The 17,739-nt window shown below is 42.1% G+C and overlaps 1 protein-coding gene and 1 pseudogene across 1 annotated transcript in view; both read left to right on the forward strand.

The window, feature by feature from the left end:
• Nipbl (NIPBL cohesin loading factor) overlaps positions 1–7,593 on the forward strand; it is a 163,759-nt gene extending 156,166 nt beyond the window's left edge. Inside the window, exons 43-47 of the mRNA XM_032898802.1 lie at positions 432–578; positions 1,991–2,265; positions 4,422–4,596; positions 5,582–5,770; positions 6,320–7,593. Of these exons, the coding sequence (XP_032754693.1) occupies positions 432–578; positions 1,991–2,265; positions 4,422–4,596; positions 5,582–5,770; positions 6,320–6,685 (1,152 nt within the window). The 3' untranslated portion in view covers positions 6,686–7,593. The remainder of the gene's footprint in view (positions 1–431; positions 579–1,990; positions 2,266–4,421; positions 4,597–5,581; positions 5,771–6,319) is intronic.
• Positions 7,594–15,401: 7,808 nt separating this feature from the next.
• Positions 15,402–16,425, forward strand: LOC116895623 (annotated as a pseudogene).
• The last annotated feature ends 1,314 nt before the right edge of the window (positions 16,426–17,739 follow it).

A 17,739-nucleotide genomic window follows, 5' to 3' on the forward strand; every position in this document is an offset into this window, starting at 1 on the left:
GATACTTTTTTTGGAGGCTAAAAATTAATTGTGTATGTGTTAAACTTTTAGAAGGCAATGGCTAATTATGTTTTCATATGTATACTTTGTGATACAGTGTGTGTCTATCTAAAGGTCACACATAATCTATAAGAAAAAGGAGTTAATTATAATTAACTTCACCTCTTCTTTCTTGAGGTAGCATGGTGTAAGTCATAAAATCTTCTAAAGTGGTTCAACTCGCTTTATTTCTGCCTCCTTGCTTATTCCTTTGTCTTCCTCCTTTGTACACCTCTGTCTGTCTGTCTGTCTGTCTGTCTGTCTCTCTCTCTCTCTCTCTCTCTCTCTCCACTATTGATGAGGTGAAAAGCCTTGTGATAGTTTTCTAAAAGCTCTTTAGGTGGGTTTCTATCTTACCACTAAGCATGTGTACCTTCTTTTAAAATTTGCAGAAAACAGAAGTGACTATGCTCTTGTACATAGCAGACAATCTAGCCTGTTTTCCATACCAGACTCAGGAAGAACCACTGTTTATAATGCACCACATAGACATCACGCTTTCTGTTTCCGGTAGTAACCTATTGCAGTCATTCAAGGAGGTAAGTCACACATGGTGGTGAGCCCTTTGGTTTGCTTTGGTTTGGGCTTTGGCTTTTTTCTTTCAAGACAGGGTTTCTCTGTGTAGGCCTGGCTGTTCTGAAACTCACTCTGTAGACCCAGTTGGCTTCAGACTCCAGAGATCCACCTGCTCTGCCTACCAGTGCTGGAATTCAAGGCGTGTGCCACCACTCCAGCTCTTTCTAAACGCATCTGCCCAAGTGCAGGCTGCTCCTTTTACTGTTTCGTTTTTCATTATCCTCTCTTCAGAGAACTTTCTGAAATTCGGAAGAGTGGGTTGCTGTTTCGTTTCTATTGAGATCTAAAACCGTCCTGTTTCTAGGTAGTTGACGTGTGCTGTGGTGGATCAGGCTAGCCCACTGTCCCCCTCTCACTTTAAGCACTAAGTGTTGTCGTTGGCTCATGTATCCACGTGAGCCCGTTAGAGTTCTTAGCTATTCTGCTACTTTTTGCTGCTGTTATAAGACTGCACGTGAACATAGCGGGATGTGCTGGCCATCTGCCTACTGTGTCAGAGGAGTGGAAGACTCGCCCACTGACATCCTTACCGTTCCATAGACGCGTCCTAAGGGAGCCTGCATGTAGTCAAGACAGAAAAGTCAGTCTTTTCTGTCATGACTCATACGTAGGAATAAATTAATTATGAGAATACCTGGTATAATAATACTAAACAGAGCATGTTCTTTAAAACTTGAATGAAATATTTGTTTATGTCTGCTAATCCAATTAGATCTAGCAATTCTAACTCTCTCTCTCTCTAGCGTACTTTTTTTAGGACGTTCTTAGAAATGTGTCTCCTGTTACTTCTCAGTATTAAATTTTGGAGGGAGAAAGAGAAGTACAAAGGGAGAAAAACAAAGGAGAGAGTTAAAATTTCGCATAACTGCTTTTGTAATTTGGTTCTCTGCATGACCCCCACCACCATAAATAAGCTCTTTCAAAGAAAATTTAGGAAGTAAAAACAAACTGGGTTTAATAATGTGAAAAAAGTTGTATGGTAGCTTGCTAAAAACTCCTGAGGGGGTAGTTTGGTGGAACCTTGGGGTGTTTAAGCCCCTTACTGCCTCACATCAATAATAAGCGTTGCTTGTATCCACAGTGGCCTGCATATGTGCCAAAGTAATTTGTGACTAAGCCGTCTCATTGCTAGCCTAGGAGAAAGTCACTCTCCTTTCAGTGTCATAGATGCTTGTTTGGGTGAGGGAGGCAGGTGAGTGTTTTGTGTGATTTAGTCTTAGGACGAAGTCTTCCCTGAGGCTTACTTCTCCAGTTGCTAATAATGGCTTATGAAGTATCCGGTGAAGGAAACTTCTTACAGCTATTGGATGAAAGATATTTGTTAGTGGCATTTGGGTTTTATTGTTTGTTTTTTACAATTTCTGTTTCCTTTCAGTCTATGGTAAAAGACAAAAGGAAAGAGAGAAAAACATCCCCTGCTAAAGAGAACGAGTCCAGTGAGAGTGAAGAAGAAGTGTGCAGGCCCCGGAAGTCTCGAAAGCGGGTAGATTCGGAGTCAGACTCAGACTCAGAAGATGACGTAAATTCAGTGATGAAATGTTTGCCGGAAAATTCAGCCCCTTTGATTGAATTTGCAAATGTTTCCCAGGGTATTTTATTACTTCTTATGTTAAAGCAACACCTGAAGAATCTCTGTGGATTTTCTGACAGGTGAGTTTCCATAAGCAGTGAGAGAAAAGCTTACCCTGCTCAGAGGGTCAAGACAGGCACCACTAAAAAGCGGGGTCAGACTTGGCTCATTTATTACTACATATTCCTTTGTCGTAAACAATTATTTTGGGTTTTTTTACAACACTAGACGAAAGGAAAAAGATACTTCTCCACTTCATGCATTCCAGACTTAAATGACTTACTAATTTATTGATCTCTATAAAAATGCTCTATTAGAGAGTGAGTCTAGTTTAAAATCTATCACAGTGTTAAGATGAAGTGCCATGCAGTAGGAGTAAACATAGACTGTGGAGGAAGTAGAGATGAAGAATGCTGAAGCCATGGCGACTCTCTGAGCACTTTACCCACTGAGAGGTTGGCTTTGTTTTTAAATCACTAAGTGGGAGCTGAAAAGATGGGGGAAGAGCACTTACTCCTCCCACAAGTGTCTCCAGCCATGGGAAGTCTGGCAGCTTTTTCTGACCTCTGCAGGCACCACACACACATAACATATAAACTTTAAAAGTCTTTTCTAAGTCACCAAGTCAAATAAGTGATGATGTCAGAAGCCACGTGTAGAGCGCGTGTCTTGTTAAGGTGACTGTTGTGTGATGAAACACCATGACCACAGCAACTGGGGGAGGGGTGTTATTGGGCTCACACTTCCACCTTGATGCTCATCATTGAAGAAGCTGCTTGCTGGCTTGCTGGTCATGACTGGCTTGCTCAGGCTGCTCTCTTAGAGGACCCAGGACCACCAGCCCAGGAATGGTTCCAGTTACAATGGGCTGGGCCTCCCACGTCAATCCATATTTAAGTCTTGCCTACAGACTAGTCTTACGGAAGCATTTTCTCATTTAGGCTCCCGTCTTCTTTCCAATGACTCTAGCTTATGTCAAGTTGACATCAAACCAGCCAGCCCAGTTGATTTCATGTAAAGAGCCATTTAATGCTATAACTGTTAAACATAGCTCTGTGAAGGAGTATTTGGTTAGTGTGTGTAAAACCCTGGGGTCTATCCCTAATACCAGTAAGGGGAAGACAGGCATAACTCATTTATCACACGAGAATACACCTGAAGAGGTTACACAGGGTAGTGAGAGCCGTCGCTGTCTTAGAAGTGCTAAAAGTCCAGCCACTGTCTTAATGAACTGCTGGAGATGCGGCCAGAGCCTTGTGTTTGCTGTGTATACAGTGTTGTGACCCTGAACTCCGCAAGCCCTGGAGATCCAGATTTTTAAGAGAAATGTAAATAATTTAGAGTAATTTAAAACAGTATAAAGTATTGGTGTCTTGATAAAGAGTCGGAAAGAATTTTAATCAGTCACTAAAAAATTCAAAACAGGATTACAAGCAGTTTTTCTGCCTGTTATATAGACATTCAATGAGCAAAGAGTCAAAATTAGGGGCTGCTAAGGTAGCTTGGTGGATAAAGTGGATCTTACCTCTGAGCCTGACACTGTGAGACCCATCCCCAGAACCAACATGATGGAAGACAGAAGTGACTCCCACAAGTTACCCTCTGACAGCCGCAAGTGCACCATGGTCATGCATGTGCACACACATACACAAAATAGCAGTAAATAAACAAATGTCAAACAAAGGAAGCAAGACCAGTGAGGTGACTCGATACATAAAGATGCTTGCAAGCAACCAAGCCTGTCACACCATGCCCAGTTTCCAGGGCCCCACAGCGAGAAGCAGGAACTGTCCTGTAAACTGTCCTCCGGCTTCACGCACATGCGGAGGTGAACACGCATACCCATAGACACGCCCAAATAAACGTTAAAAGTCCCTTCCACAGAAGAGAACTGAAAGTCAGCCAGCACACCCGTTAACGGAATAGGTTGTAAGAAAGCTGCCGTGTCACCATAGTTACAGTCTGTAAATAAGACGGAGAAACTGATTTCAATAAGATGACACCGTTTACTGTTAACCCGGATTCTCAGGTCTGCCCTTCCTCAGAGCCAGGGGTCTTGTCTCCATTCCAGTCAGTCCAGTTGGTGAGAGCAAAAGAGTGCTCTGTCCTTTTCTTCTCACTGGTTGGAATCTGTATGATTTGAAACTTGAGTTATTACTAAATAAGAAAGAATTAGAATCAGTTTAAGTATGTGCCTGAACTTTTTTGAAATTCTGGTTTTATATTTCCAAAACAGTAAAATTCAAAAATATTCTCCATCTGAATCTGCAAAAGTGTATGATAAAGCCATTAATCGGAAAACAGGGGTTCATTTTCATCCCAAACAAACACTGGACTTCCTGCGAAGTGACATGGCTAACTCCAAACTGACGGAAGATGTGAAGAGGAGCATTGTAAGGCAGTACCTAGACGTGAGTACCGCACTGAGAAGCTTCGAGGGCTGTGGGGCCGGCCTTCCCATTGCACCCACAGTGCACGTCGTCTTTGGGAGCTGCCCACTCGTTATTTGAGCCAAAGACAAAGATTACTCAGCAGAGTGCATGGCTTATATCCTTACAAGTTAAACCCATGGGGCAGGCGTCCTCTTCACCACCCGAGCCGTTTCTTCTCCCTTCTGGAACTAATTGTTTTTCTTGTCTTCATACCATAGTCATTCTCCACCACCACCACCCCCTTCTCTCAGTAATGTCCCTCCGTGTAGCCCTGGCTGTCCTTGAACACCCAGAGACTCCCCATGCCACTGCATCCTGGGTGCTTGGATTAAAGGTGTGCCCCGCCACGCCTAGCTTTTCTTGCACATATACTTTGATGCTGTATGCATGTGTGTGTGTGTGTGTGTGTGTGTGTGTGTGTGTGTGTGTGTGTGTGTGTGTGTGCATGAGTGGGGGGTATGTCGCATGCCTTTTTTAAACCATCTCTAAAGATCTAGACTTGGTGGCAGGCACCCTATAATCCCAGCACATAGGAGCCTGAGGTGGGAGGACTGTGAACTCAAGAACAACCTGGGCTGTAATGCAAGGTCCAGGCAGAAAGGAAAGTGTCCTCAGTCAGCAGAGTCCTCACTGTGGAACTATATGCCTTCAGCGCCAGCACTGAGGCCAAGGCCTGTCGATATTCCGTGAATGTTTGTTGACTTGGACACACCTCCAGCCAACTATGGGTCTTGATCCAAATCGATCCACTGTCCTAAAATTGTAATGACAGGGCCACGTTCAGCCTGCATGCTTTCATACAGCAGTGGAGAGCTGTCTTGCATGAGGGACCATTCAGCCTCTGTACAGAAGACTTCTCAATCCCTGATTTGCATAGTAACTCTAAACCACCACCATAGAAAACATTGAAGAATATGATGATGGTGTTTAAAATACTTACGGGAAACTCTCAATCTTGTTTTAGTTTAAACTTCTCATGGAACATCTAGACCCTGATGAAGAGGAGGAGGAAGGAGAGGTGTCGGCTAGCACAAATGCTCGGAACAAAGCAATTACCTCGCTGCTTGGAGGAGGCAGCCCTAAAAATAACCCAGCAGCAGACACAGAAGATGAGGAGAGTGATGGGGAGGATAGAGGAGGAGGCACTTCAGGGGTGAGGCGGAGGAGGAGTCAACGTATTTCCCAGCGTATTACGTAAAATGATTTTATGTGCTTATATGTGTCAGTCTAATAAATGTACACCAAGTAATGTAATACTTATAAAACAAGACATTTTGTAGATAGAGATTCTCTACTTAACCATTTATACATCCTTTTGTAGAAAGTTTAACATAAAAGATAATAAAAAACCAGAAATGAGATTTATTCAGCATAAAGGGTTAATAATTTTTTGGATTGTATTAATGTGTGCTATCCTTTTTATTGTTGCTAAGTTTTATGTAGCTTTATGGTTTATATGTACATATAATAATTTTATATATCAAGAGTAAAGACACGGGTACAAATTAAAAGTTATATGGTTTTACAAGTATATGTTAACCCCTTGGCGCTGGCGGTCACGGTGCGTCTCATTGCCGGCAATGGAAGTGTGCTGGGAATTCCCAACTCCCGGCGTCAAGGGATTAAAAGCAATAAAAACAATAATTTCACTAAAATTCTTTTGTGTAACACTTGGTCTTTTTTCCCCCTCCCAATGTTTTAGTCATTGAGAAGGTCAAAACGAAATTCAGACTCTACGGAGTTGGCAGCACAGATGAATGAAAGTGTTGACGTCATGGATGTCATCGCTATTTGCTGTCCAAAGTACAAAGACCGACCACAGATTGCAAGAGTAGTGCAGAGAACCAGCAGTGGCGTCAGTGTTCAGTGGATGGCAGGCTCCTACAGCGGCTCCTGGACGGAGGCCAAGCGCCGCGATGGCCGCAAACTGGTGCCTTGGGTAGACACGATTAAAGAGTCAGACATTATTTACAAAAAAATTGCTCTAACGAGTGCTAATAAGCTGACTAATAAAGTTGTTCAGACTTTACGATCCCTGTATGCCGCCAAGGATGGGACTTCCAGCTAATGAATTTGTACATGCAGCCAAATTTACAGGAATTTTTTTAAAAGGCAAAAAAACTTGAAATATCAACATTCTGGCAAAAAAAAAAAAAAAATGAGTTTTTTGAAGAGTGGAACCTGGGATGCAGGAACAAAGGAAGGAATGTTGGGCAGACATTTTTGTGGGAGCTCCCTTCGCTGTTGTGCAGCAGAAACGTCTCTCGGTTCGTTTTTACTCCCACTGTATTATAGTTTAACAAAATTGTTTATATCTTGGAAAAAAAACTTTCTGTTTAAAAAAATAAACAAGTGAATGTTGGAAATTAGTCTGTTAATGTTCTTAATAAAGTGTTCTTGGAGTTGAACCTAGCAGCGGATGGCTTTCTTTAGCTTAGCCCAGTTTCCAGGGAAGCACTGTTTGCTCCAGGCAGAATTCCTGGATATATAATTTATTCTGTTGAGAAAAAAAAGCATGCAGTATCTATGACCTATCTGCAGAAGGAGTTTTTGTAAATGTAGATTTTGTTGTATTAGGTCACCCTGAAAACAGTACAAGAAAAGGGATCCCCAGGCCATCTGGTGGAGCGAATACTGCAATAAATTTTTTTACTTCTCTTTGTTACTTGTCTGTTTCCATTTGAATTTCTTATTGTAAAGATCTGTTTAAATCCATTTATATTCCTTTGCAGTCTTTTATGTAAAATTTATTATATCATTGGTTTTCAAAGCAAAACATAAAATATTGTTTATACAGTTTGTACAGGCTGACTTCTGAATAATTGCTATCTATTATTTTCATTCCCATAAGAGGGTGTAAACAACTCCAGGGCTTTATTGTATCCTGCAATATTTAGTATTAACTATATATGATTTAGCACTGTGCCAAACACATTTTCAAGAGTACATTTTGATATAAAAAGAAACTATAGTTTATTCCTTGTATGCTTCCATTTCTTTCTAGTGATGTCATGATGGTAATGCTTATTTTTTAAACCATGGGGAAAGATAACGATTCTGCTATTTTGGAAAAACAGCATTTCTCTTAAAGTGACGCCATGTTATTTTAAAAATAGAGTTGAAATAAGTGTGACACTTTCTAGTTAAACACACTACATTTTGACACACTATTTTTTAATGCCAAGAGTGATTTTAGTAGTTGGGATGTTCATTTTGTAGCCTACAAGTTTTATACGTGTTTTCAGAACAATTGTCGTATAGATTAGCTACTACAAATACCTCAGCTAAATTGGGAGAAGGATATTATATGTACTGATTTTTAAATCACTTTGGAAAAAAATGACCTCTAAAATGTTAAATTTTATGAAATCAGCAAGTAAATGAAAATAACTCAGTTTGTGAGGAGCAGTGACTGCCACAGAATTCCTCTTTGTGAACTCCTATTAAACACTATGAAAATACCTCCAAGCTCTACTTCCTATGTGGGATCTTTCAGAACGTCTTCTTGAAGGCTGTGATTGTTTTCCTCCGCTAACTGCATGGTCTTTCCTGTGCATTCTTTACGAGGAAACAGGAAACGAGTGGATTTACCCTGGAGTTTGCTTAGGTCAGAATTAGACTTGAGATGACGTCCAAAGCAGCAATCTATATAAGGGTAAAATACCACCTACAGCTAACCAGCCCAGCCTAGAGAGTATTACATAAACTGCGAGTGTAAAGCCGACTCGCAGTGCTCCGTGTCTGCCGAGGCTGTCCCTCCGCACAAGGTGCTACAATGTTGCACTCCCAATCTGTAGGCGAGGATGATGGGCAGAGCATCAGTGTGGACCTTCAGTATTGAAATCTGTGCTGCACCGCTTTGCCTGGGTGCCAGGCACTACGCCAAGGATCCTATGGAAAAGAAGAGCTTTCCCAAAGTATCTTGTCTCCCTAGGAATACAACAGATTTCACTTTGTTTGCTGAGACACAGTATCACTGTGTGTGGCCTGTGTGGGCCTGGACCTAACTTTGCAGCCCAGGTTGACCTACATTCAGTCTCCCACCTCATCCTCCCATGTGCCAGAACTCAAGGCGTCCACCGCATACCTATTAAAATCAGCATTGGAGCAAATGCCCTGAATAAATCTGTTGCCTCCGTCAGAGGCAGGTTATTTACTGTTGGCCATTTATTGGAATGTTGGATTTTTTCCATAACTTCTAAGCTGTTAGTAATGCAAGCACAAATCTGAGAAAATGGTGATTCTTACATAGGTAACAAGTTGACAGTCTCTCAGTGACGTTTTTTAGGTGTTAACCATACTAAAGGTCGTGGCTTTGGTAGTCAAGCATAGAAAATTAATTTGCAGTATAAGGGGGAGATGGGTTACAAAGTTAGTCTTAATCTGCTTTCTTGACTAACTACTATAGTAAATCCCACTGACTTGTATTGAAGACACATTTAATATAGAAATGATTGGGCCTAAGGAGAGCCAGCAGAGGCTACACAGGGGACACCCGTTAATAGAGAACTTTTCAAAAACACTTTGTTCTATAACATTAATCTGTATTTTAACATATTCAATCCATCTTACTGTTCCAACAAAGAATACCTAGCTTTTAAAAGATACCCATATGGAAATATATGTGGCAGAAAGGTCCATACAATTTCCTAGAACTTAATCTTTTTTAAAGAAGCCTTTAGAGAAAAAACAGCATATAGTTTACTGCTAAGTGTGGCTAACTGACTCCTTTGCCTGTGACATTTCAGCAGGTTTGTCTTATGAGCACAGGTAAGTCAGGCTGACTTTTCTCTCCTTGTTTCCTTATTACATGTTTAGGTGCAGGTGCTGCACACAAGTAGAGTTTGGCCAAGCTTGGGTCTTAGATGGGTACTGGGGATCTGAACTCAGGACCTCGTGCCTGTAGAACAAGTACTCACTGAGTGAGCCATCCTCTCCTCAGTCCCTGAAGCTGAGTTTTCTCTAACGATCTTCTCAGAGTTAATTTAGGAAGTAAACGAAGGAACTGGCATTTTCTGTCCCCCAACACACACACACACACTTTTGGCTTCACAAAGGAACCCTGGTCGTTAGTGTTAGGCCCAGGTGGCTTTGCGTCTTCAAGACCAATGAATAAGCTTTTGTTTGTACAGACGGGGTCGGACTATGCAGTGCCGTCTCCCTGGTGCTGGGATTAAAGTGTGACAGCATTTAAACCTCCTCTAATTCTCCACAAAAATTCCACTGTGTGAAGCCTCTGATATCCTGCTCTATCATAATCTTTGGTGATGCCAACATGTAGTATGCCTAGCATGGATAAAGGAAGCACAAAACAAAAAAGCGTACCTGGTGGAGTTTTTGCTGTTTGCCTTATTTGATTTTGGCTAGTTCGTTTAATGTTCTGTGTAACTTTTATCAGTAAAAGTATATTTATTGCACATTGATTTTTACTAAATTTGACTTTCTTTTCCTAAACATATACTGGCCCTTTATGAGAAATTGCCTTAAAATAATTGAGTGACAATTTGATAAGATAGATCTAACCAAATTTGTTTGTATAATGTATTAGCGAATAGCTCATAAAACCCTTTCTGCTCTGAAGCCTGAGGCAGAAGGACCTCATTTAAAAACAGCCCAAGCAGCTCAGCAAGACCCTGTCTCAGAGAATCAGGTCAGCAGTGTAAATGTGCAGTGTGGTGTAAGCACCTGCCTAACCGTCTTCTGAGGTCCCAGGTTCAATTCCCACCATGGGGGGAACATTCTAATAGTGGAACAGCACCATCAAACAACCTTTTCTTTTGGAAAATATCAATAATGTGTGGCTTAACTGCTGTAAGCCATTGTGCGCCCCCCCCTTTTTCTTATTTGAAATTTTTTAATTAAATAATTGTTAGGGAACCCCATTACCCAGTGTCCCATCTCAGACACTGAACTTCCAACAACTTTTAAGCGTGCTATGTGTTCCCTCACACAGGCACTTGAGAAAACCTGAGGCACATAGATTATAACTATTATCTTTAAATCTACTATTCCTATGATAGAAGTAGCCACTAAGTGCCCAGTCTCCAGTTGTCTAGCTATGATGATGAGCACCTGAACTCCCAACTCTCAGGAGGCTGAGGCAGGAGGATCATTTGAGCCCAGTTCAAGATGACAGTAAAACCTCATCTAAAAGAAAATCAACTTTCTCACACATTTGGGTCTCCATCTGTCTTTATTGTCTTGCTTGCAAAATGTGCTTATAAAGTAACAGGGTTTTTTTTTTCTTGAGTTTTTAAGAAAACAGTTCATTTTAAATGGAGGGCTACAGTTATCTTTTGGTTTTTGTCTGTTTCTCAGATGAATTATAGGTTCAAGAGATCTCCAGCTCCACTAATGCTTATATAACTAGGAAAGAGGTGCTATAGAAATCATGTCGTGAACGAGGTCCAGTTTTCAGGAAATAGTCGTGTTACTTGTCCCTTTGCATTGGAGCTGCAAATGCCAAGCATACAACTGGATCCCAGCACTTGCAGACAGAGACAGGTGGATGTCTGGGTTGCTAATTGCTGCAGAGAGTAAGTGGATTCGGGGCTGTGGTTTACAAGTACTGTTTACACGTGTTGTGCTTTCTGGGGGATGGCACTTTCAATTGGAACTTTTCTCAGTCACCGTTGACTCTGTCACAGCCTTGGAAGCAGACTTCGTTTATTCAACTGGAAAGTCGCACTTTCACTATGAAATGGCAGCTAAGTTTATCAATTTAAGCTAAACTTTATCAAATTTAGATCTTGAAACAACACAAAGAAAAGCATCATCATAAAACAAATCCTACATTCCATAGTTTTAAAATATATATGGATACGTGGGGGTGGGGGGGTCTGAGAAATCACTTATTCTCCATTAGCTTAAGCAGTCCATTCACAGTTTACCTTTGGGGAATCTGATGCAGTAGGAAAGCCCTTTAGTAAGGACTTAATCCATACTCAGTATCGCAATTAATCCATACTCAGTATGGTGCACATAATTTCAAGAAATTCAGTCACCAATGTACCATTTTAGAGATCTTAAAGCACTTCTTATGATGATGACAGTGAGGTGATGTGACACCGGCATGCTGTCCACTAGCTCAGTCCTTCCTAAAGGGCAGCGCTGGGCTCCTCCCAGATCAGAACAAGGAAGCTCCATCTTGAAAAGTCTTTCTTCGGTCTCTTGACAAAGCTGTAAATGTAGGCTACTTAATGACTAAATTGCAATTTTGCTTTTTTTCCAAAAAACATCTCTTTTCCCAGATTTTTCTGTGGTATGTACCATACTGTTAGATAATTGGAGAATGTGAAATGTATTTTTACTGTATTCTATTTTTTTAAACTTTGATAATAGAGAACTAAAACTTGTTTTTTTTTTAAAGTGTTATATTTGAGATCAGAAGACATAGATGGAAGCCATGTGTTACTGCAACAGTGTAAAACAAAGCTTCACAAATAAAACATCTTAGCATGTTACATGAAAGCTTACATCCCTAACGTTCTTGTGTGGTTCATACAGGTGGACCGTTAGTGTTCGCTGTACGTGGGAGATGAATTCTGCCTTTGACTGGAACCAGCGCATTGATAGAGGAATGGGTGTGTATGGAGTTCAATATCAAAAGACGAGGCTAAGAAAATAAGGCCTGGCCAGGGCATCACGCTCTGCCATCCTAGCCCCAGGGAAAGTAGCCTTCAAGACAATAAACTCTCGCAAACAGGATGTGCGTTATGAGGATGTACACAGCTTCTATAGCAATACACCTTGACCGTTTATGTGTCACAGTAATTAACGGAGTAGAGTCCTGGCCTGGAACTGGGGAGAATGAAAGCTCACTTTGCTACATGCAGAGCGAATGGTGTCGGGAGAAGAACATTTAAGTCTCAGAGATAGCCACTGGCCCTGTGTGTTGTGCTGTCAAAGGGAAAGACTGCCAGGGCCACATACAGGGTTAGAAAGTAAAGAAATAACTAGACAGTTGTCTGAATGGGAGACATCAAAACAAAGATAGCAAGTTCCTCCAGTTCAAACGACAGTCCAACGTTCAACATGTCCAAAGTTTGTACCTGTGGACATTTGGGTGATGTCACAAGGAAGAGGATACACATGTATCCTCCCCTTTGAGATGGGGAAGCCTGGGCCAAGTGGTGTTTCCAAGTCATCTGCACTCGTGCTATAGAGGAAGAGTAGTGTGGAGCCAAGGAGGGACCCCAGAGGCTGCCTGCGGTTAAGGTATGATGGGAGAAAATGAGTTTTGTGAGGAAAAAAAAGTCAGTACTGAAGAAAGCAAGATGGAAAACTAGTAGGTCTCCATGTTGTAAGTTATAACTTAAAGATAGTGATCTCAAAGAGGAGGAAAGCAAAAGGCAGGATTGCATGTGAGGTGGAACCGAGACAGGGATGGAAATCTCTCAGGAAGTGGCAAAGAAGTGAGTTTTTGAGAAGCTGGCGAGGAGCAGGAAAGGGCCTGGCTTGCCAGGATCAAGACCGGAAGGAGTCTGAATAGGGTTGGGGATGCTCAGAGCTGCAGGCCAGCACTGGCTGCCACTTAGACTACTTTGTTTATTTTCTCTAATGGCTTTCAGCTGCCAGCCACACCTCCCCAAAGTGTGCTTTGTCACAGAGACAGGACTTAGTGGAGAACTAAAGTGAGAAGAACTTAGATCAGGGGTCCCAGGTCTCCATGACTAGGAGAAGCAATGTGTGACGAGAATAGCCCGGATGGAGTGCAGGGAAGATGCATCGGAGAGACAGACAGAATTCTAAGAGTGCGTGTGCAGTGCGAGACAGACTGACAATAGGAAAGAGTGCAGAGACGCCTTGGTATTGAAAAGAGACTACATTCAGCACTGTCCTCAGCTAAGACCTGAGCTTGCTCTTCCTTATGTTCCAATGGTTTGTCCTGAAGACAACTTGGTAGTGATGCTAGGTTTGTCATTCTTAAATTTCGCACATCTCACGTTGGCAAGGATCTGCTGAGTGCCTTCTATGCGCTATGAAAACACTGGTAAATAGATTTGCATCTTTTAGTAGAAACAGAAAGTTACCACAGAGTACACAATGGAATATATTTAATTCTAATTGACCGTGTAAGCAGAAAGTAGATTCTAGGAGAGTCTCTAGTGCTGAAGGAGCTTGGTGGGTTGGAGAAAGTCAGAAGCCTTTCTACTCCACATCAAACTAGACCTCAGACGAAGCCTGAGAAGCAACAGGTATAAAAGTTACCCAATGATGCTGAGAAATGGGAGGTGCACACCACACACACACGCACACACTTTTTCCCCATAATTTACTTTTTTTATTCACTTGCATCCCACCACCCTCTTCTCTTCCCAGTCCCACCTTAAAAATCGCCCCCATCAGCTTCATGATTTCTATCTTAAATATTCTCCAAAGGTTTATGTATTGAAGGCTTGGTCCTCAGTTTGTAGAAGGTGGCAGATGGTAATTTTACTGGTAAGATTAACTTCCTGGGTGTGGATCCATGTAGGAGGTGAGACGAGGTTACCTACAGAATAGCGGTGGATGACAACCATTGTATTTAAAGAAAACAAAAGAATCAAAAGATGACACTACCGGGGCTGGAGAGATGGCTCAGCGGCTAAGAGCACTGACTGCTCTTCCAGAGGTCCTGAGTTCAAATCCCAGCAACCACATGGTTGCTCACAACCATCTGTAATGAGATCTGATGCCCTCTTCTGGTGTGTCTGATGACAGCTACAGTGTATGTATATATAATAAATAAATAAATCTGAAAAAAAAAAAAAAGGCGACACTACCGAGGAAAGTCTCTGCAATGTCTGCATGCCTTAAAACAGTCAACTGCAACCTTAGGTAATTTTTTAATTACTTGCTCTTTGTAATTTCCTGTTATTTCAAGATGGTGACTCTACAGACATGCTTTTAATTCACCCCTAAGCCTTACTTTAGAATTTCCACTGAAAGTGTCATGACGCCTTGCCTTGCCTTGCCTTTGGACTTCATTTCTCACTAGAATCGTTATGTTCCCAGACAGTGGTAGCTCACGCCTTTCCTCGCAGCATTTGGGAGGCAGAGGCAGGTGCATCTCTATGAGTTCAAGGTTAGCCTGGTCTTCAGCGCCCTTATCACAAAAACCAGAAAAGACAGCCATTGTCTACCCCTTTTCCAGTCTTCATTCTTTCCCTTTATGGTTTGCATGCCCTTGTGTGTGCACGCAGATGTGTGTGTGTGTGAGCGAGCACACATGTGGGATAGCACATGTGGATATCAGAGGAAAAGTATGCAAGTCAGTTCCCTCCTTCCACAATGTGGATTCTAGGGCTTAACTCGCTAGGCTGGGTGCCAGTACCGTTGTCTACTAAGTTATCTACATTTCTAAGAAATAAACTTACAATGGATAAATCCTGGACTTTATATAGCGAATTAATTAAATGATCTCTTGATTTACATTTCAACTATATTTTAAGTTTTGAAGTATTTTTTCTCATGCTCTGGTTGCTTCTCATATACAGTAATTTATGAAAGCAACACTTCATATCCAACAGAAAGAATTTCTCATTTGTCACTTGGCTTGAGCCCAAGTCACAGCCAACACTCGTCATGTGTTCAAGTTTAAGTATCAAAGCAATCCGAGTATCTCATGGTATTTTGATTAGAATTTAATCTGTACTCGAACAGCTTTATTGCTAAGAAAGCAAGAGTGGGTAACATATTGTAGCCCAGATCTGAGCCCATCGAGCTTGCTGCCAAGTCCCCAAATCTGTGCTCAGAACACACCTGCTGGGTACAGTGCTACACGCTCACCCGCACAGGAAAATGCTCACCTAGTGCGCTTAGCAGGAGAAGCAGCTGCTCCTCCTCGTCAGTGCGCAGGTCGGAAAGAAGCTCAGATCTGCTTCCCTGAAATACGCGGGCCTAACTCAGGAAATGGGAAACAATTTATCTTCAACTCTTGGCTGGCCACCAACCAGAACTAAAAATGTTCATCCCCAGATAGAGATGTGAGAAGGATTTCTTCTGTTATTTTCTAGGCATATTGATTTGTTTTCATTTTTACCATTGCAAACTGGTTTTGGGGTTGTCTTACATAAGAATGGGTCTGGTTGCTCTTTGCCCCATCTACTGAGAGAATGGAGACCATTCTCAGCAATCGGACAGCGGACATTCCAGAAAATGTCGGCATCCCTCTGCAGGAGCGCCAGTCACTGTGAAGGGCCCCAGGGGAACTCTGAGGAGGGGCTTCAATCACATCAGTGTAGCGCTGAGTCTTCTTGGAAAGGAAAAGAAAAGGCTCCGTGTCGACAAGTGGTGGGGTAACAGGAAGAACTGGCCACTGTCAGAACCGTCTGCACTCATGTTCAGAACACGATCAAGGGCGTGACACTGGGCTTCCGTTACAAGATGAGGTCTGTGTGTGCTCCCTTCCCTATCAACGTCGTTATTCAGGAGAACAGGTCTGTGGTTGGAATCCGAAATTTCTTGGGTGAAAAATTCATCCGCAGGGCTCAGATGAGGACAGGTGCTGCTTGTTCTGTGTCTCGAGGCCAGAAGGATGAATTAATCCTTGAAGGAAATGATATCGAACTTGTTTCAAATTCTGATTGAGCAAGCCACAACAGTTAAAAACAAGGATGTCAGGAAGTTTGGATGGCATCTGTGTCTGAGAAGGGAACCGTGCGTGCAGCAGGCTGATGAGTGAGACCTCAGTTTCCTAGCTCCAGAAACAAGATCCTGATCACAAGGACAATGTGGGCTCTTTGGAGACAATGGAAGATTTATATATTGAAAAAAAAAAGAGTTTTGTTGAGACATTTTCTTTTTATTTTGTTTGTTTGTGTTTGTTTTGTTTTCTGAGACAGGGTTTCTCTGTGTAGCCCTGGCTGTCCTGGAACTCACTTTATAGACCATGTTGGCGTTGAACTTACCAATCTGTCTGCCTCTGCCTCCTGAGTGCTGGGATCAAAGGCATGCACCACACTGCCCGAGTTTGCTATGACATTTTTATGTGTATATGTCATTGATTGTACTTTCCACATGTCCATACCCCTATTCTTCCCCATTGGTTTTAATGTATGTATGTATGTATGTATGTATGTGTGTGTATGTATGTATATATATCAGTGAACATGCATGTGGGATTTCCCATTATGGCTTCCACTCCATTGGGTTTGTACACAGGAGTTGTGCACCTACGTTCTATGGTGCTTCTGTTTTCAGTCTGATGAGAAAGCTCTGCACCAGATCCCACACTGTCTAGATTACCACCACCAGTGAATAAAGGCTTCTCTTTCTCCACATCCTCGCCTGCATTTGTTTTCTGTGGTAGTCATTTGTACTGGGGCTTTAATTTGCACTTCCTGATGTCTAGGGAGGTTGAACTTCTTTTTCACGTACTTACTGGTCATTTGCATTTCTTCTCTTCAAACTTACCGGGTGGGTTTTTGTTTTATGTCGCCTGCCAGATGCAAAGGTGGCAAACATTTTCTCCCATCCTGTAGGCTGCCTCTTCACTGCAGCCTCTACCGAACCTTCTTATTTCAGAATCCTAGCTAAGTGTTTTCCCTGCCTGAGTATCTGTGTACCACTTGCATGCCGGGTGCTGGAGATGGAGGCCAGGATAGAATGACGGCTCCTCTGGAGCTGGAGGTGCCGATGGCCGTGAGCTGCCGTGTGGGTGCTGGGAATCGAACCCAGGTTCTCTGGAAGAGCAGCTCTTAACCACAGAGCCATCTCTCCGGCCCTCCACTTGCCAATTCTTGGTGTTATTTCCAGAAGTATCAGAGTCCTTTGAGGACGTCCTTCTTGTGCCGTTTCTTAGTGCTCTGCCTGTGTTGTCCTCTAGCAGCTTCAGAGTTTGGGTCTTTAATCAATGTCTGATTCATTTTGATTGGATTTTTCTTCAGGATAAATAATTGGGCTGTAATTTTATTCTTCTACATACAGATAGTCATTTTTTCAGTACCATTTATTGACAAAACTGGGGTTTTTGTTTTTTGGTTTTTTTCCTGACAATGTATGTTTTTAAAAACCTTTGTCAAAACTCAGGTGGCTGTAGCTAAATGGGATATTTTGGTTCCTTTCCTCTATCCCATCGGTCCATGTGTTTATTTTTGTGGCTGTAGCATGCTGGTTTTGTTGCATCTCTGTGATGAAGAG

This window comes from Rattus rattus, chromosome 3, assembly GCF_011064425.1.
Source record: "Rattus rattus isolate New Zealand chromosome 3, Rrattus_CSIRO_v1, whole genome shotgun sequence".
NCBI classification, from domain to species: Eukaryota; Metazoa; Chordata; class Mammalia; order Rodentia; family Muridae; genus Rattus; species Rattus rattus.